Genomic DNA, 20,275 nt, shown 5'->3' on the forward strand with positions numbered 1-20,275 from the left:
TAGGGCGGGGCGGGCTCTCTGCGCCGGGCGGGGGTCGTCCAGGAGGGGGGCGTCCTCCAGGGGTTGCCCACGTGGGGGTGTCCCCGCGAGCAGCATTCTGGGCTGGGACAGGAGTCTGCAGGCTTCCAGGCTCTCCAATCCCCCTTCCAGATGGGGAAACAGCTGCGGGACGCCGCTGGAGGTTCTGCTGGGTGAAATAATCTGTGCTTGCAGCCCCACCCCCAGCCAAGTATATAGTCCTGGTGATTATGGTGGTTGTGACTCACCTCCTGAGGTTACCAGGCGCCATCACCTGCACACCCCATTAGTCACACTTGGCCACCTCCTCCCTGAGTCCCTAGTGGCCACACACAGCAGGTGCTCAGTATTTGCACTGCTTAGAATCATTGACGGGAGACTTCCAAACTGATGGGCTCACTGCTTACAGTGCTGTGCAGGTGCCCTGGGGAGGAGACAATCCCTGGCCAGTCCTCCTGGAGCCCCCAAGGATCATTAACCAAACCAGGTACACCAGGCATACACCAGGCATAGGGGATGGCCCCAGGCTCCAGAGTAGGGGCTGCGTGCTGGGGCTTACAGGAGGGTTGGCACCCAGCCTGCAGGTCATGGTCCCCAGAGCAGGCCACAGTGCCATCACATCTGCCATGGTGGCATGGCCAGTCCCACATGTGGTGACATCTCCCCACCACATGCCTGCACAGTGACCGACTCCTAGACCTTGTCCCTGGATGACTCCCCATGGGGAACCAGCATTGAGGGGCCTGTGAAAAGAAGGGATGAGGCCTCCTTCAGAGGTGGTGGCTGTGGGAGGAAGAGCAGCAGGGTGCTTGGTGGAATGAAGCTGACAGCATGCGTAGATGGGCAAAGTTGTGTGGCCTTAGGGAGCCTAGGGGATCAAGTGGCCCTGCAGAGGCCTGGGAGGTGGGGAGATGGAGTTGCTCTTAGAGTGGCTTTGCTGACCCCTGGGACTTTGGCCAGGGCACCCCATCTTTGAAAGCCTCCTTGCTGCATGAGTAAGGTGGGATGTTCATGAGGATTAAACGCAGCTGTGCAGTGGGGCCCTCACCCCACTTGGCGAGAATAAAAGATGTATAAATAGGAGCTGCTGCTGCTGCTGCTGCTGCTGCTGCTGCTGCCACGAGCCCAGGGCCCTTCCGGCCACTGTAACCTTGGCCTTAGGGCAGAGTGGGGTGGCCTTGGAGTGGAGTTTTTTGTTTCTACCTGGGCAACACAAAAGATTCTGCCTCCATGACCCTTGGGCAGCAAGGGGAAGGAAGCCCCAAAGCTAGAGCTTAGCTGCAGTGATGAGGAGCTGACAGGACCTGGGCACAGTGCCAACCCCCAACAAGGATGCCCAGAGCTAATTTTGAGCCTCCTCCTCCATCTCAACTGCAGCTTTCTGTCTGAAAGCAGGAAGGCACCTGCCCCATCCCAGGCTTGGGGGTGGCCCATGCCACCCCTGGACAGGAACCAGAATGACACTGCTGTCACCTGTCCCCTAACACCTGTTACCAGGAAGGATGCACGATGCAGGGAATAGTCACAAAGGGACTCCCAAGGTGGTCCCCTGAGGTGGTCAGTGTGCCTGTGGACACACAGGAAAGCCTCCACTTGCCCTCCCAGAGCAGTGCACCATTCATTCAGCCTTGTCAAACTTGCTGGGGGCCAGGCCCCTGGTTCAGAGGGGGAGCAGAAAACTAAAGGACAATGGGCTCAGAACAAATTGGAGACAGACCTTTCTGGGGCTGAGCACTGAACGTGCAGTGGGGAAAGGAAGGCTATGAGACTGTTCAGGGCACCAGAGTGCACAGGTGTGTTCCAGGTAACCCCCACAGAGCAGCACCCACCTCATCCGCCCTACAGGCCCTTGAGGGTCCTTCCCCCTGGCAGGGTATCCCAACCCTCCTACATGTTTAAAGGAAGATTTCCTACACTTACAGAAAGTTCCACTGCTGACCTCTTTCACGGGTTTATCAGACTGAGAGGCTCCTGGGTGTGCACAGCAGGCAGGGAGAGCAAGCCAAGGATAAGCCCGCAATCCACACAGCCAGTTGGTTGCCCTGCCCTCTGCCTGATAGCAGGCAAAGGGGACACAGTGTGGGGCTGGGGACATCAGGAGCTTGCAGGGACCTGTTCTGTCAGCAGGAAGGACCAGCACCAGCACCTGCAATGGAAGGTAGGGGTGTTCTCCTGGGCAAAATCTTAGTGTTTCCCCTCCCCCTGTTCACCACAGGGCAGCTGGAGAGACACTGCCCTGCCCAGCAGGCGTGTGCTCTTCGCAGCCCAGCAGCAGCTTGTCTCCAGCCAGCAGTCTGTCCTCAGCTCTTTGGGCTCATATCAAAGCCACCAGAATAACTGACAAAGTTTAGGCCTCTTTAGAGCCCTTGAGTTGAATTTGGAGTTAGGTTCACTGTGGACTGGCTATTTGAACCAAGTTGTGGCTCCCTTCGATCCCATGTGCACCTCTCACACATTACAGGGGCCCTCAAATGCCACCTGCTGGACAGAACCCGGGGTGGGCCTGGCTTTGGGGTGGGTGCAGTGGAGCGTCTCCACAGGACAGTCTGGTAGCAGGCCACCATCCAAGCACCCGGACACAAGCTCCTGGTGGTGACTCCCCTAACTTCACCAACTGCAAGCCAGGGCCTCCTCTAGGCTCAACTGAGCTCTTGTGTCCTTGCAAAGCATAGGTTCTAGACCCCTGTCTGTGGGACATCTACAAAGCCAGGGTCCCTGAGGGATGCGGTCCTCAGGAGTATTCTCTACAGCCTTGCCCACCAGAAAGGTCAAGGTGGCCACAAAGGCAGGTGCAGTGTTTTCACTTCTCAGGTTCCAGTGTGGCCAGCTGTGCTGGCCTTGGGTGGCAGACCCTTATTTGATCACAGGATCCTGTGCTTCACCAGGAGCAGTGGCTGGCTCTAGACATGCTGAAAGCAGTCTGACCTCCTCTGCCTTTCAACATACTAATAATTTTCTGTTATTTCTTCTTTTCTCTATAGGGACTAGGCCAGTGCCTGGTGCCGGGCCTCTCCATCTTGGGCCCTGTGTCAGAGCTTTGACCAGCCGGCCACACCTAAGGACACACCTACTCTCACCTACCCCTGACTCACTCCTTTGCTCACCACGACCCCCCCCCCCTTCTGACTGTCCCTTGCTTGCTTTCCATGCCAGCAGTTTGCATAAGAGGGACAGATAATGTCTTCCGCAGGGCAGGAAAGATGTGAGCGGCCCTCTGTGCCGGGCGTGGGAGTAGGCTTTGTGTTGCCTCCAAGGTGATGCCATGGTAAGCCCAAAAGGCATTTTAGAGTCACTTCTCCCCCAAGGCCCACAGTGCACTAGGCACTCTGAGAGGCCAGGGTGTGCTGCCTGATGCAGGGATTGCTTTTTATATTTTTCCTCACTCAGAACAAAAGGTGACTGTTACAGCCGAAAGACACACTCAAGAAAAGTGTTCTTGTTTTTCGTTTTTGTAATTTTGGGGGTAATTTTTATTTTTGAGAGAGTGTGAGCAGGGGAGGGGCAGAGAGAGAGGCGGACAGAGGATCCAAAGTGGGCTCTGTGCTGACAAGCTGACAACACAGATCCCAACGTGGGGCTTGAACTCACAAACCACAAGATCATGACCTAAGCTGAAGTTGGACGCTCAACTGACTGAGCCACCCAGGTGCCCCCCAAGAAGAGTGTTTTAATCCCATGTCTGGCTTAGAACGTTGGGTGACGTGTAAATTCAGAGCAGTTCTGAAGCAGAGCAGAACAGTTATGGAGCGTGAAGTTCAGAGCAACTTCTTCTTGACCTGATTGTTGTTGCAAAGGCAGTTACACACCTTTGGCCAACCTCACCTGGCATTGCTTGGTTTCAGGATTTGTACTGATGATGGATACCATCGTTGCCTTCTGCCTCGATGTGTGATGCATTATCACCCCAGACCATCACAGGATGGGGGCTCCGATCCTATAAAACAGATCCCGTACCACATTTAACTGGGCAGAGCTGTTTGCCCTTTGGAAATCACATGGTATCTTATGGGATCCATATCCCAGACTTGTCCTGACCCTTCTTCTCACCTCTCCTTTCTCCAGCAGGGAGGCAGGACTACAATCTTCTGGTGATTGGCGGGGGATCTGGCGGCTTGGCTTGTGCCAAGGAAGGTATGTGTCCTGTGCCCTGTATCCTGCCAGTGTGGCGGGGACTCCAAGCTTTCAGGGATGCCTGGAGAGGGCTGCATTGTTCTCGTAGCTAGGTGGAGATGCACCCTGAGTGGCCATGCACAGAATGCATTATCTCTGTAGCTGGCCTGCTGGTCTCTGGAGTCCTACATCCTGCAGGGTCACCCCAAGAGCCTCATCATTTTGCCCTGCTCCCTGCCGCTCCCGAGTTGTCTGTGCAACTCCCAGCAGCCAGGATGACACCCAGGTCTGAGCCTGCCCTCTTGGGCTGCAGCCCAAGGCCTCATGGGAGCTGTCCCCACCCATCTGACATGTCTCCCACCACCCACACCCTTGCTCACTCTTCTGCTACAGCCCCTGGCTGCCTCACTGCTTCCCGAAGGTCTTTCTGGCCTTGCGCCTCACCCTGGCTGTCTGCCTGGCCTGGCCTGGCCTGGTCTTCACCAACCTGGTTAGCTGTGGGGCTCACTCATCTTCCTTCAGTCTTTGCTGCCAAGGGTAGAATTACCCCCTTCTACACACATCTGGTCCCTGCTCCCGGCTCCACTGTCCTCGTTCTTAGCCCTGGCACTGTCCCACAGAGATCATGGTTTGTTCTGCTGTCCGTGTCTAACCAGATGGGTCTGGGCACCCTGGGGCGCTCAGTAAAGATGTGTTGAGTGAAAGGGCTGGACCCAGAGGCATCCAGAGACCTCGTGTTGCAGTTTACCACTAATCTGGATGCGGAACAGATGGCCACCGTTTCACTGGGGGCTCTGCTCTCTGCCTTAGGAGTGCCTGGCAGTCTGCTTGTCTGTCTAAATGATAAGGAGGCAGGTGAGGCAGATGTGGATGAGGGAGAGGGGAAGACAGGAGAGAAATGGTGCCCAAAACATGAAGAGTTGAGCAGCCACCCTGACCATTTAATTACAGCTCTCTGATATCAGATCCTGGGTTTTAGAATCACAGTTGGCATAAAGAAAATTTGCTGTCCACTGCTCTTGCTCTGAGGGGCAGAGGAGGGTGCCGGCCTGCAGTGGAGGGCAGGAACCTTGGAAGTCTCCCAGCTGATATGGGGGCCCACAGAGGGACACGAGGTCCTCATCCCATTGAACCACAGAGCCACCCCAAGAAACAGAGCATACAGACAGTTGTCCCAGTGGTGTGTCTTATAGCAGAAGAAAGCCCTGGATGTCGTGTCCATTCTAGTGTCTTACCTGTAGAGGCACATCTCTGTTAACCCACACCACTTCCCAGGTCTGTCTTTGCCTTTCTCAACAGTGGCATCTCTCCCTGTGGATGATTGTGCTTTTCTATAGCTTTACTGAAATATAATTGACTTAAAATAAACCATACATATTTACAGTGGACAACTTGATATGCTTTGACATACGTACACACCTGTGAAGCCATGTACCGCAGTCAAGCTAGTGAACATGTCCGTCCCCCCCGTATTAGCTTGCCGGGGTTGCCGTCACAAAGAACCACAGGCTGCATGGCTTAAGCAGCAGAAATGTATTTCCTCACTGGAGCCTGGAAGTCTGAGATGAAGGTGCCAGCAGGGTTGTTTCTTCTGAGTCCTCTGTCCTTGGCTTAGAGATGGCTGTCATTTCTCTGTGTCCTCACATGGTCTTTCCTCCGTGTGTCTATGTCCTAATCTCATCTTTTTATATGGACACCAGTCAGATTGGAGTAGGTAGGGCCCACCCTATGGTCTCAATTCTAACCTCTATACAGACCTTGTCTTCAAATAAGGTCACATGCTAAGGTTCTGGAGGTTTTGGCTCCAACATGAATTTTGAGGGGACGTGACTCGGCTCATAACAAACCCCAAAGTTTCCTCAAACCTTGGGAACCCCTTCCTGCTGCTCCCTCTCTGCTGCATCCCCAGACAGCCAATGATCTGCTTTCTCTCACTACAGATTAGTTTGCATTTTCTAAAATCTTGTTATACAAGATGAGATCATGCAGCATGTATTCTTACTTCTCTGGCTTTTTTTCACATAGCGTAATTATTTTGAGATTGATCTGTGATGCTGTGTGCATCTAGAGTTCATTCCTTTTTATTACTGATTAGTATTCTGTTGTTTGCATGCACCACATGATGTTGGGCCAGTCACCTATAGGTGCACATTTGGGGTATTTGCAGTTTGGGGCTATTGTGAATGGTGCTGCTGTGAACATTTGGGTTTGTGTCTTGGTGTGGATGCATGTTTTCAATTCTCTGAGATCAATGCCTAAAAGTAGAACAGGTAGGTCATGTAGTATATCTCTTCTTTAGGTATTTTTTCATTTAATTGCCACAGTCTTTCGTAGTCTTCAATGTACAGGTCTCCACATCTTTCATCAGATTTATCATGAAGTGTTTCATATGTTTTCTAACAGCTTTTTGAGATTAAGTCATATACCATACTATTCATTCATTTAAATTGCGTAATTCAGGGGCGCCTTAGTGGCTCAGTCAGTTAAACATCCGACTCTTGATCTCGGCTCAGGCCTTGATCTCAGGGTCATGAGTTTAAGCCCTGCTTTGGACTCTGTGTTGGGTGGGAAGCCTACTTAAAAAACACAAAAATGCACAATTCAGTAATTTTTAGTATATTCACAGAGTTTTACAACTATCACTACATCAATCATAGAAATTTTCACCACCCCCCAAAATTATTCTGTATCCATTAGCAGCCAGTCCTCAGCCCCAGGCAACCACTAATCCACCTTCTGTTTGTGTGTATTTGCCTATTCTGGATATTTAATATAAATATGTGGTCTTTTGTCTTTGTATCTTCCACTTACCATAATGTTTTCAGCACTCATCCACCACACAGCATATGCTAATGCCATATTCCTTTCAGTGGCTAAATATCATTCCACTGCATGGACAGATCACATTTTATTATCCACTTGTCCATTGCTGGACATTTGGGTTGTTTCTACTTTTTTGGCTTTTGTGAATAATGGTACTGGGAACATTTGTGCGCATATTTTTGTGTGGATCTGTTTTCCTGTCTCTTGGGTAGATACCTAGGAGTAGAATTGCAGAGTTGTGTGGTTTGACCTTTTGAGGAAATGCCAGACTATTTTCCAAAGTGGTTGTATCATTTTATATTCCCACCAGCGATGCAGGAAGGTTCAGATTTCTCCACATCCTCTCTAGCATGTGTTATCTTTTTTATTATAGTCTCCTAAGTAGGTGCTCAAATGGTACCTCCTTGTGGTTTGTCTGTGTTTTCCTAATGATTAATGACATGGATCATCTTTTCATGTGTTTATTGTCTATTTGCATATCTATGAGTAAATGTCTATTCACAAGTTTTGCCCACTTTTTTTTTTTAAAGATTTTATTCTTAAAACAATTTTTTTAATGTTTATTATTTATTTTTGAGAGACAGAGTACGAGCAGGGGAGGAGCAGAGAGAGAGGGAGGCACAGAATCCGTAGCAGGCTCTGGGGTCTGAGTTGTCAGCACAGAGCCTGACGTGGGGCTTGAATCCATGAACTGTGAGATTATGACCTGAGCCAAAGTCAGACGCTGAACCTACTGAGCCACCCAGGTGCCTCCTATGTTACATATTCATACATAAACATATTCTGGTTACTAGACCCTTACCAGGTATATGATTTGCCAATGCTTTTTTCCATTCCATGGATTATCTTTCTACTTTCTTGCAGCACATTTTTAATTTTGATGCAAGTCCAGTTTATTTCTTATTTATTTTGTTGCTATGCTTTTGGTATTTGAGAAACAGTGGTCTTACCCAAGCTCACAAAGGTGTATGCCTGTGTTTTCCTCTAAGACTTGTACATTTTCAGCTCTGACACTTAGGCCTTTGGTCCATTTTGAGTTCATGTATACATAGGGTGCGAGGTAGCTGCTTTGGGGTTTGCAGTAGACACCTTGAACTTGTCACAGTCTGCCTGCAAGTGATATTGTCCCACTTCACATGTAGTACGAAAACCTTAGTATGGTAGCGTGCTTCCCTTACTCCCTTCCGAGCCTTTATCCTATGTGGTCATATGTTTTACTTTTACATGTTATAAGCCCCATAACACATTGCTATTTTTTGTTTAAACCATTACCTTCAAAAAAGATTAAACTAATGAGGAAAAAATCTTACAGATCTGCCCGTGTAGTCACCATTTCTGGTGTACTCTTTCCTTTGTACAGATCCGAGTTTCCATCTGCCATCATTTTGCTTCTACCCTAAGGATGTCAGTGAACATTTCTTGTGATGTGGCTCTAAGAGTAATTAATTCTTCAAGCTTTTGTATGTCTGAAGACATCTTTATCTTGCCTTTAGTTTTTAAAATATTTTCTCTGGGCGGAGAATTCAAGGAAGATAGAGTTTTTGTTTGTTTTTTCTTTTAGTACTTTAGAGACATTGTCCTTCTGGCTTCTCACTTGCATTATTTCTTTTTGTTTGTTATTTGAGAGAGAGAGAGAGAGAGAGAGAGAGAGAGAGAGAGAGAACACAAACCCAAGAAGGCCCCATGCTCAGCCTGACACAGTGCTCAATCCCATGACCCTGGGATCATGACCTGAGCCAAATCAAGAGTGGGACACTCAACCAACTGAGTCACCCAGCAGCCCTCACTTGTATTGTTTCTGATGTCATCTGGTGCCTCTTTATCTCTGTGTTCTTTCATTGTGTGTCTTTTTTCCTCTGGTGGTTTTCAGGATTTTCTCTTTTCATTGGTTTTGAGCAATTTAATGAGCGTGTGCCCTGGTGTAGTTCTCAATTATTTTTCTGTTAGACTTCACTTAGCTTCTTGGGTCCATGGATTTATAATTCTCATCAAGTTGTGAGAATTTTCAATCATTATTTCTCCAGGTAATTTTCCTGTCCTTCTTCCTCTCCTTCACTATGGGAGACTTTAATCACACATATATTAGGCTGTTCAAAGTTGCCCCTCAGCTCCTGGGTGCTCTCTTCACTTTGGAGAGTTTCTATTCCTGTGTTTCCAAGTTCACTAATAAAAGAGTCTGCAAAGTCTAATCTACCATTAATCCCACCCAATATATTTTTTATCTCTTTTATTGTAATCTTCATCTCTATAAATCCGACATGGGTCCTTTTGTATATCTTCCATGTTGCTCCTTAACTTTTTGAACATGGGGAATACAGTTACAATACTCATTTTACTTTTTTTCTAATTCTGACAACTGTGTCAGTTTTTGGTCGGTTTCCATTAACTGATCTTTTCTCTCTTACGGCTTGTATTTTCCTGCTCCTTTGCATGCCTGATGGTTTTCGATTGAATTTCCCTTGCTGGCTTCTAGATATTTTTAGATTCCTAGATACAGTTTTGAGCATGTTCTGGAGTTTGATTCCTTTGCATCTTCCACTTAAGATTTATTAGGCGAGGGACACCTGGGTGGCTCGGTCAGTTAAGCGTCCGACTTCAGCTCAGGTCATGATCTCGCAGTTTGTGAGTTCAAGACCTGCATCGGGCTCTGAGCTGACAGTGCTGAGCCTGGAGCCTGCTTTGGATTCTATGTCTCCCTCTCTCTCTGCCCTTCCCCCATTCAGTCTCTCTCTCTCTCTCTCTCAAATAAATAAAACATTTTAAAAAATTTAAAAAAAATTTATTTTTAATTTATTAGGCAGGTCCAGAGCTGTGCCCAATCATTTCCAGTGACTGGGATCTGACCTTAATACTTTCACAGCTCCCCAGGAATCATGTGGTTTGTCCAGTCTACCTTCTGGGAACAGGCAGTATTCCCAGCCCTGCATGATCACTGTCTCCTCTGGTCTTTCTGGATGATTCTTTCCTGGCCTCAGGTAAATTCCTCACACATGTGCACTGATCAGATGTCGGGGGTTCTGTGCAGCTCTATCCTCTCTGGTTCTCTGTCCCAGAAGCTCTGGCTGCCTCAGTCTCCCCAGGCTCCCAGCCTGTCTCCTCAGCCATTGAATCTGGTGGGCTCTGCCTGTGCTGCATCCTGAAGACTCTCCAGTTGTGAGGCTCACCTTGTTTGTTTCTTGTCTTCCAAGAATCACTCTCCTTGGAAGAGTAATGTTCGGTTTCTTGAAACCCTTATTTTATGTATTCCGTCTGGAGTTTTGGTTGTCTTGGATGGGAGGGTACATCCGGTCCCTGTTGCTCCATTGTGTCAGATGGGGGAGACAGACGTAGGCATGTTGGAAGAGTCCCCCTTGTTTTTAATTTTTTTTTTAATGTTTAGTTATTTTTGAGAGAGAGAGAAACAGAGCACAAGAAGGGAAGGGGCAGAGAGAGAGGGAGACACAGAATCTGAAGCAGGCTCCAGACTCTGAGCTGTCAGCACAGAGCCGGATGCGGGGCTCGAACTCACGGACTGTGAGATCATAACCTGAGCCAGACACTTAACTGACTGAACCACCCAGGCACCCTCCCCCCTTTTTAAAAATTTTTTTTTTATGTTTAGTTATTTATTTTTTTTTCTTTTCCTTTTTTTTTTTCTAAAATTTTTTTTAACGTTTATTTATGTTTGAGACAGAGAGAGACAGAGCATGAACAGGGGAGGGTCAGAGAGAGGGAGACACAGAATCTGAAACAGGCTCCAGGCTCCGAGCTGTCAACACAGAGCCCGACACGGGGCTCGAACTCACAAACTGCGAGATCATGACCTGAGCCGAAGTCGGACGCCCAACCGACTGAGCCACCCAGGCGCCCCTATGTTTAGTTATTTTTGAGAGAGAGAGAAACAGAGCACAAGAAGGGAAGGGGCAGAGAGAGAGGGAGACACAGAATCTGAAGCAGGCAAAGAGTCCCCCTTGTTTTTAAAACAAGCACTGCGATCGCATCACTGATCAGTTGAACAAAATGGGTTTTTACATGAAGGCTCTAAAACTTTGTTCTGATCTTGGTTGATAGCCATGAATTGAGTACATTCTGTAGTATGTGAAACACTCATGAGTCACGATGTTTAAGTCGGGCATGCCCTCAGTCAAGTCCAGTGCCCAGGCTGGCGATGCAATTCCCCAAGTAAGCCAAGGGGAAGCCCTTCAATTATCCCTGGCTAATTGGTAACAGGGTCAGAACCTAGGATTGGTGGCCCTGGGAGGAATCTGCTCACAGCCAGTGGGGAAAGCCAGGAGACTCCAGACAGGAGGTGCAGTTGGAGCCCAGGTCTCCCTCCCACTTTGGGGCCTGGCTGATCCTGGACCTGCCATTTGACCTTCCATTTTCTCACCCTGAGAATGAGGTAGCAAATAGCCACAAGGGTAGACCTTGGGTAGAAGCCTCCCATGGTGTCCAGTGGAGAAGAGAGGAGATGAATGAGTCTACTGGGTAGGTCTGGGGAGAGAGCCAGGGGAAGCTCCGAGTCTGGGGCCTCTCCCAGGAGGTGGATACTCCTGTGATGCATGTAAGTATGCTCTGGGTGGGCACCAGGCTCATGCTGAATGTCTGGGCTTGGAGCCAGGTGCCGCAGAAGGCAAGGGAGGGCTGTGGTGGGCATATGAGGAAGGGTGGGCATCCCACTGGGTCCTGGCACTAGGGTGGGTCGTGTGAAGGCTGCAGTCAAGAAGAGGCCCTAGGGTTTTCATTTATGGGCAGCACAGCTGTGTGGCAGCTGACAGGTGGGGAGATCTGGGTGTGGAGCTGGTGAGAAGGTGCTGGTCCTGGTCTTTCCCTGCCCTTTTCTGGTGGTCATGGGCCCCTAGGGTCCCCAGCCCCAGCCCCGAAGCAGCTGCCCATCTGCTCGCTCTTTTTGTCTTTCCAGCCGCTCAGCTGGGAATGAAGGTGGCTGTGGTAGACTATGTGGAGCCTTCCCCCCGAGGTAGGTAGCCCTGGATGGGAGCCGTGTGTCCTGGGGAAGAGGGAGGAAGGGTGCCTGGTTCATGCACGGAGGGTGGCTGAGCCTAGAGCCAGTCACCCACTGCTAGTTGGCGTCTCTGGCACAGGTCCTGTTTCTCCAGTAAGTCACCATTAATGTAAAGTTCCTTGTTCTTATTTAAAAATGAATCTGACTATAATCATAGACAGTAAATTCACAGGGCAGTGTTCACCTGGAGCGTGTCTGAGTTGCAAACAATGACTTCAAGGAATCCTACACAACTGTAGAACAGGAGAGACTTCTAGTCCCCTGAATACAAATCTAAACATGCTCTTCCCAACATGCCAGGCACCAGGTGGGGCCTAGGCGGCACGTGTGTGAACGTTGGCTGCATCCCCAAGAAGCTGATACACCAGGCAGCGCTGCTGGGGGGTATGATCCGCGACGCTCCCCACTACGGCTGGGATGTGGCCCAGCCGGTCCTGCATGACTGGTGAGGAGCCCTGCCCACTCCCAGTGCTTGTCCGCTGCTCATGGGGGAGGTTGACTGCTCCATTAACCCTCACGGGAGCGTGCTATCAGAGAGTGGCCCTCACTGGGAACAGCTCTGTGCCCCACCCCTTGACATTTGGCAAAGTCTAGAGACATTTTTGTCTAGAGACACCACTGGTGGTGGGGGGGGGGGGGCTGCTGCACCTATGGGGTTCTGCTAAAGGCCCTATGGTGCACAGGACACCCTCACAAAGGTTGATCTGGCCCCAAAGACCACTGGTGCAGGGTGAGAAACTGATTCAGGTTCCACAGGTGGCACCTGGTCTGCTCTGAGCTGCACACAGGCCCCTCTGTGGTTCTCAGATGACCTAGACTCAGGGCCACTGCTGTGTCCTGGTGGCTGTGGCCCAAAGCCCCTGTTTTCCCTGAGTCCAAAGTCCCACAGCCCCAAACCCAGGACAGAGACAGTGGCCGTGGGGATAGATGTCACATTTTCCACCTTTAGAATCACTTTGTTTCTTAGTATTTCTGCTAACCCACTATTTGCATCTGATTGTCTGTTGTGGGACTCTATAGTTATTGCTTCTGTTGTGGTTTTTAACATCTCTTGTTGTGTGTTAATAGGAGGAAAATGGCAGAAGCTGTTCAGAATTATGTGAAATCCCTGAACTGGGGGCACCGGGTCCAGCTTCAGGATAGGTACTGAGGCCTCCTCAGGCCCTCCTGGCCCTCTCTGGGTCATTTCATACCTTGTCAAGCACTTAACTCCTCAAAGGCTCAGCAGTGATAAGACGAGAAGTCCCTGCCCATGGGGTGGGGGTGCACACACGAGAAGCAGGTGGGGTGAGTGCCCTGTGAGCAGAAGGCCACCCTGCAAGCTGGCACCTGCAGAACCTGGAGTAGCAGGGAGCGGGGGGCATGCTGGCAGGATAGCTGGAGCCCAGGGCTGCACCAAGGAGGAGGCATGCTCGGAGCTGGGGCTAGGGAGAACAATGGCCAGAGTGTGGGAGCATAGAGAGGGCCATCCCAGATGCCAGCACCTTCCTTGAGGCAGGTGACCTTTCTCCTGTCAGGGTGGACCACAGTTATGTGTAAGGAGCCCCATGAACCCCATGTTGCCCAGGCCCCACTCTGTGAAGTCCACAACTCACCTCTCATCTCCAAGGCTCCCACACCCTGAACCCCACACCTTACCACCCACCTCCTGGCTCTCTAGGCGTACATGAAGGCACCTGCTGTTGTGTGCTGAAGCATATGTCCAACATGATCATTCTAGCCTGGGACAAGGTCCCATCAGCCCTTTGGGGTCCCCCAACCAAGATGCCGAGATTTCTTCCACCAAAGGATCCTCCCTGAGGAGCCACTACCAGACGGAGAGGTGCCCCAAACTGCACTTGACTCTGGCTAGGCTTTGCTCCTGGCCCTGTAGCTCTTCCCTGTGCCCATGCAGGTCATGGAGGGGACAGTGTTCCCTCAGAGGTCTGGTGGCTCTCATCTGAGCTCTATTTGCTTGGCTCCAAGGAGTCTTCCTGGGCCTGTACAGTAGGCAGCTATTTTGTACCCATGAAACCCAGGACACCTGAGCTGGAGAAGCTGGCCCACCTGCCCATCCTGGGTGTCCCCAGTGATCCCCCCCACCAGGGAGCTGAGCTGTATCCTGTTGTTTTTCCTCTGTGTGGGGCTCAGTATCCCCCAGTGCGGTTTGCTGGAAGCATAGGGCTCTGCCATCCATCCTGCTGGCCCTGGGCAGCAACCAGTCAAGTGCCAAACAGGCCTGACCCCAGGGCAGCTCTAGAGGTGCCCACAGATGGAAGCTGGTGCAGAACTTCTGTCTGTATCCTATGGCTATTGCTGAGCTGTGGGGGTGAGTGAGGACTTGCTTCCTACAGCTTAAGCAGCATATGGAGGCATGGGGCTTGATTGTGGGGAGGACATAAAGTCCAGGAGGTGATAAAGCCTTCCCAAATGTGCCAAGAACCCACCACTACAGGGTGGCCTTCATTATTAGAAGGCGTGGATCATTTCTACACACCATGCACCTGACCACCCTTATGTCCTCATCAGACCTGTTTTCCAGCCTTATTATCCCCTAGAGGGATGTAAGAGTGTAAGAGTAATGTCTTCCTAGTGGGCACCCTTCCTTGTCAGCAGGAGGTTGGTCATTTGGATGGCGGGGATAACTGGGTGCACGTAGGGGCCTCTGTTCCCTGCCGGAAAGTGCCCAGGTGACAAGGATGGACCCTAGGGAGGCTCAGCCACTTCTGTCATCACACACACCAGGGCTGTACTTGGGCTCTCAGAACCATGCTGGCTTCTGTCCAGCAGTTCCAGTTATCTATGGTCCAGGGGACCCTTGGGGAGACGACAGCTATCCTTCTCCCCCTTCATGCTTCCCAGTGCTGTCTGCCCCACCTGAGCTGTGGGCAGGGGGCTGTGGGTCCGAGCTAGGCTTTTACCCATCTGCTCCCTGTTTAATCCCATAAGTGACACTTAATTTACAGAGAAAATATTTGACAATCTTATTTTTATTTTGCAGAAAAGTCAAGTACTTTAACATCAAGGCCAGCTTTGTCAATGAGCACACGATTTGTGGTGTCACTAAAGGTGGGAAAGAGGTGAGTGCCCAGCTCTCCTGAGTGGCTCCTCTCAGGCAGTCCTGACCCTTCCAAAGACCTGGGGTGCCGACTCCAGCTTCATTCAACCCCAGTGATGTTCGCAGTAATAAGTGCTGCTGGAATTGACAGCAGATCTCTCTGAGGCTGGTTGTCACTCTCCATAAACAATGAAACAGACCACTGAGATGCATGTTGTGCTAGGCTGCCTGCTGCGCTGGGCGATAGGGTGGGTGGTCACACCCTTGCAGAATTTTGTGGGGATTGGAGGAGACGAGACACCTGCAGGGTGCTCTGTAAACTGGGGGTGGGGGGTGGTGTTTGGAGTTACAATGTCTCCCTGCCGTCTTCTGTTGCACCCCCTCCTGGCTTGAGTACCCTTGGCAGGCTCCCAGCTCCAAGGGACCTCTGAGCTCCTGGCTGGAGGGTCCACACTGCAGGGCAGCAACTGTAATTAGAAAGTGTGGGTCTCTACCAGGGGTACCTGTGGGCAGTCGAGCCCTCTGCATCTGTGTGCCACAGTACATCTGTGTGACCACAGCTTCCTTGATTTCTTCTCAGACTTTGCTTTCCGCGGAGCATATCGTCATTGCTACTGGAGGGCGGCCAAGGTACCCCACCCACGTGAGTGTCCCCAGCACACAGCCTTCCCTGCCACCCTGGGCACGTTCATGGTCTCTCAGCTCATGCTTCCCACACCAGCAGCATCCCCATTCTTTCTTTTCTTAAAGAAATTAGTTTTTCTATATTCACTGTTGTCACTTTTTCTTTCTTTTTTTTTTTTCAGTTTTAAAGTTTATTTGTTTTGAGAGGGAGAGAGGGTGTGCACACACGTGAGCAGAGGAGGGACAGAGAGAGAGAGGGAGAGAGAATCCCAAGCAGCCTCCGTGCTGCCATTGCAGAGCCTGATGGAGGGCTTGAACCCATGAACTGCGAGATCATGACCTGAGCTAAAACCAAGAGTCAGACGCTTAATCAACTGAACCGACTAAGCCACCCAGGCATCCCTGTTTCTAATTCTTTCTCATGTCCATTCTACGGAAGCAGGTCAGCAGGGACCCAGTACTGCTGAATCCTAAGAACAACTGTCACTTCACTCTTCAGGTGGCTCTGAGACACCACCGCACCTGGTCTTCTTTATCTTGCTTTGCTGATTCTTCCTTTTCTCTTCAGCCTCAAAATGTTGGAACATCCAGGACTTTAGCCTTTTCTTCCTTCCCCTACCCCAAATCTTGCTTTTAATTGACATAAAATTTATACACCATCAAATGCACCCTTTTAAAGGGTACGATTCAGGGAGTTTTAGTATATTCACAGTTGTGCAGCCATCAGTCTCCACTACCTAATTCCAGAACATTTTCACCCCCAAAATGAAACCTTGTACCATTAGCAGTCACTGCCCATTCCCTGCCTCCCCAACCCCAACTAGAAAGCAACCACTAGTCTGCTTTCTGTCCCTATGGATTTGCCCACTCTGGACATTTCACATAAATGGAATCAGACATGTGGCCTTTGTGACCTGCTTCCTGCACTCAGCAGAATGTTTCCAAGATTCCACATTGTAGCATGTGTTAGAACTTCATTTCTCTTTATGCCTGAGTAATGATCCATTGTGTGGGTAGACCATATTTTGTTTATCCACTTGTCCACTGATGGACATCTGAATTGTTTCCACTTTGAGTTGTTGTGAATAATGCTGCTGTGAACATTTATGTACAAGTTTTTCTGTGGACTTAAGTTTTCACTTCTCTTGGCTATATACCTAGGAATGGAGTCGATGGTCAGTTTTTAACCTTTTGAGGAACCACCAGACTGCTTTCCAAAGCAGCTACACCATTTTAGATTCCCCCACCAATAACATGTAAAGGTCATACTATACTTTCTTGTTTTTTCACATTTTGTAATTTTCTTATTGAAAAATGAATATTTCAAATAAAATAATGTGTTAACTCTGGAAGTCAGAATCTCTCTCCACTGTAGGATTTTGTTTATTGCTATTGTTCGTCAGGTGGTTTTCTGAACTGATTTTGTAAAATCTATATTCTTTGTCATGGGAGGCCACTGACGTCTCTGCTCAGTTAGCTTAGTGGTCAGCTAGTAACTAGACAGAGGTTTCCTTAAACACCTGGAGAAAATACACAGTCTTTGCTGAGGGGTTCGGTAGGCATTTGGGGACACGCTTTTGACATTTAGCCAGGTACCAGAAACTCTGCCTTAGCCCTCACTACCTACTTGTGCTGGGCCTCAAGGCCAGCCAGAGGTGAGAGTTTCAGGCTGTCTCAGGCCTTTCCCTGGTGTGTGCACAGCCCAGTGCCTACACCTGGCCTTCTAGGTCCCCAGGAATACGTGGGACCTTTTCAAAGCTCCAATGGACGTCTCATTCCTTGGCTTTTCCTTTTAAACTTTTGGGTAGTATGTTGCTTGCTTCAGCTGTTATCCATCACCTCAGGCAGCTGTGACTACATCACTGGGAAGATCCTCCTCAGAGAGAGCTTTCGGCCCTGGGCAAGGTCAAGAGAGGTGGAAGATAAGCCTCTTGAGTGGGGTCTTCTGGGGAAGCCCCAGCCAGGTCCAACAATGACTCTGGGAAGGAGCTTTGGAAGGCCTCTGGTTCTGTTCTGCTCTCCAGTACGTTTTTAAAGTCACTCTTCATTTCTCAAGGTTGGTGCTGAGCTGAGAGATGGGGCTAGCGTCAGTTAAAACTCCACCAAACTCACTGTTCTTACCAAGTCTCCGCCATTTTTCTTGACTAAATGTTCCCTGTGTTGGGGCACCTGAGTGGCTCAGTCAGTTAAGCGTCCGACTTCAGATCAGGTCATGATCTCACGGTTCGTGAGTTTGAGCCCCGCATTGGGCTCTGGGCTGATAGCTCAGAGCCTGGAGCCTGCTTCGGATTCTGTGTCTCCCTCTGTCTGCCCCTCCGCTGCTTGCACTCTGTCTCTCGCATTGTCTCGAAATAAATAAACGTTAAAAAAAAAATTTTTTTTTAAAGTGCCCTATGTTGCCACAAGCCTTTGGTTAATTTCCATGGTTCTCAAAAAGTTGAATTTTACTCTTTTTTTTTTTAAATTAATTTATTTTTTTTTTTAGTTCTGGCTGTTTTTATGGAGGGGTGAACTTTGGGAGGTCCTCAGTCCACCATTTTCTGCCAGCATCCCCTCCTGGCCCCGTCTTACTTGAGGGTGCTTCTCTGCCCTCACCCCCACAAGGAAGGTGGCGCTAGGGAAGGGGCTCTCCAGTCAGGGTAGTGGAGAGTGGGATGGGAAGCAGGAAGCGGTTTGGCTGAGGTCACAACCACATGGGTCTCACAGGGGAACCTGGGAACCAGGTGGCACAAGCCCTGAGCCTCCACATGGGCTGTGGTGAAGTTAATGAGGCCAGTGGATTTCCCAGGCATGGAGGCTGCTTCTGCCTCCTAGTTAGACAGGACAGAGCACAGATGGAGGAGGAACAAGGGAGTGGTTCTGTTTCTCCTCAGATGCTTAAATCCTAAGCCTCTACTTTTAGTTCGATGCTTTCTCTGGAAATGGGGAACAGAGGGGGCACAGAGGGAAATGTACACCTCCAGTCCTCAGAGGCTACCATGCCTCCCTTCCAGCTGTCAGGCCCTCAAGAGCAGCCTCCAGAGGAGACAGGTGGCTTGTGCACAGAGGTGGCCCTTGGGCAGATTATGTGGCTCTGTAGGGTGGCAGGGTGCTATTGTACAAGGTAGCTACAACAGACGGGAAAGGTGGGTGACCCTTAGTGACCCCCACACCCATCAGCCAAGCCCACATTGGTTCTGCTTAAAGCCCCTGAAGGCCACAGTCAGCTCCCAGGAGCTGGGCAGTCGTCTCAGGCAAACCTGCATATGTGCCAGGGTGCCCTGCAGAGGCAACAGGCCTGGGCCCACCGTGCTGGACCTCAGCTGGGCAGCCACCATGTCTCCATTCGCTCAGAGGAGGACAGAGGCAGGAGCTGTCCGGTGCAGGGGGAGTCAGCTTGGTGGCCACTCCACCCTCCCATCACCCACCTCCACCACACCCTCTCTGGGTGCCTGCCAAGAGTTGCTTATGTTTTAGGCCCTTTGATTTCCAGACCTTTCAGTTTTCTTTGCACAACCCCGAGAAATTCCTGACTTTATTTTTATTGCCAATTGGAATCATAAACTGTTTGCAGTCTGCTTCCTCTCCACCAGCACATCTTACTCTTCTTACTCTCATGGGCTGCTGAGAGGACGCTGGTCCTTGTGTCTCCCCAGTCTGCTTGGCAGTCCCTCTTGGGCTCCTCTGGGATTCAGGAGAGTCTGTACAATTCCCAGGCTCCCTCAAGAGTGCCCAATAGCATCCAGCCTTCAGCCTTGTGCCTTTGGAGCCAGCCTGTCCCTTTATGCCCTGACTCACTCTGCTCCTCACCTGCCCTCCTCTCAGCCCGGGTCTGGATCAAGGGGAAGGCCCCAGAGAGCAGGGAGAGCCATGCCCCAGCTCCCCAGCCACCTCATACAGCCAAGGTGTGCTGGGGTGCTTTGCCCAGTAGTGGATGGCACACTGAGTCAGATATAGCCTGGTCACCTGTCCCCAGAGGCTAAACCTGAAGAAAAGTCTGTGGAGCAAGGAAGTGCACCCATGTGTGAGCCGGGGTGGTTCTGGCTGAGTTGCGTCTACAAAATGGTCATCCTCTTTGGGGGAAGTCTCTAGGAACAGGCTAGGTGATGCTCTTCTCACACTGATCCTTTTTTTTCTGGGTAGATCGAAGGCGCCTTGGAATATGGAATTACAAGTGACGACATCTTCTGGCTGAAGGAGTCCCCTGGAAAAACGTAAGACCTGGCATGGACCTTAGTGGAAATCCTCTTGTTCACAGTTGCAAACATCAGGGCCATTTAGAACCATATGTTAGTCCTGTCTCTCTAGTCCATTCTTTCTTATCTACTGGAAAGAAGGAAAGGGAACATGGTTCTTGTGCCCCTTGGTGGGGCTGTTGACATACTGCATCCTGTGACTGTCTTAGAAGTGATGACACAAGTATTACAAAATGCATCAGCCAACTGTCTAGGGCAGCGGTTTTCAAATAGGGTTCTTGGAGCCCCCAGGGTATCAGTGGGTCCCGTTAAGGACATCACAGAGGAAGGATATTCAAGGAGGAGAAGGTAAGGCCAGGTCATTAGGGAAAGCCACTGACCTCTCCTTGGGCCTTGATTTCCCCTTTCCTCTGGTTTACACCTTGGGCTTCCCTGAAATTCAGCAAAGGCTCCAAAGTTCTCAGAAACCATAGCCCAGTTGTGGAA

The 20,275-nt window shown here is 50.2% G+C and overlaps 1 protein-coding gene across 7 annotated transcripts in view; it reads left to right on the top strand.

Moving 5' to 3' along the window:
- Positions 1-20,275, top strand: part of TXNRD2 (thioredoxin reductase 2) — a 51,659-nt gene that overhangs the window by 203 nt on the left and 31,181 nt on the right. For 2 of the 7 annotated variants that reach the window (XM_042911286.1, XM_042911291.1), the window contains exons 2-8: positions 4,081-4,149; positions 11,852-11,908; positions 12,254-12,398; positions 13,022-13,096; positions 14,934-15,012; positions 15,571-15,633; positions 19,737-19,807. In XM_042911286.1, the coding sequence (XP_042767220.1) occupies positions 4,081-4,149; positions 11,852-11,908; positions 12,254-12,398; positions 13,022-13,096; positions 14,934-15,012; positions 15,571-15,633; positions 19,737-19,807 (559 nt within the window). Of the gene's footprint in view, positions 1-1,164; positions 1,812-1,938; positions 2,177-4,080; positions 4,150-9,811; positions 9,927-11,851; positions 11,909-12,253; positions 12,399-13,021; positions 13,097-14,933; positions 15,013-15,570; positions 15,634-19,736; positions 19,808-20,275 lie in introns of those variants that run through there. The other 5 variants (XM_042911288.1, XM_042911289.1, XM_042911290.1 and 2 more) reach the window with 5 other exon arrangements.

The sequence above is a fragment of the Panthera leo genome, chromosome D3 (genome assembly GCF_018350215.1).
Source record: "Panthera leo isolate Ple1 chromosome D3, P.leo_Ple1_pat1.1, whole genome shotgun sequence".
Lineage (NCBI taxonomy): Eukaryota > Metazoa > Chordata > Mammalia > Carnivora > Felidae > Panthera > Panthera leo.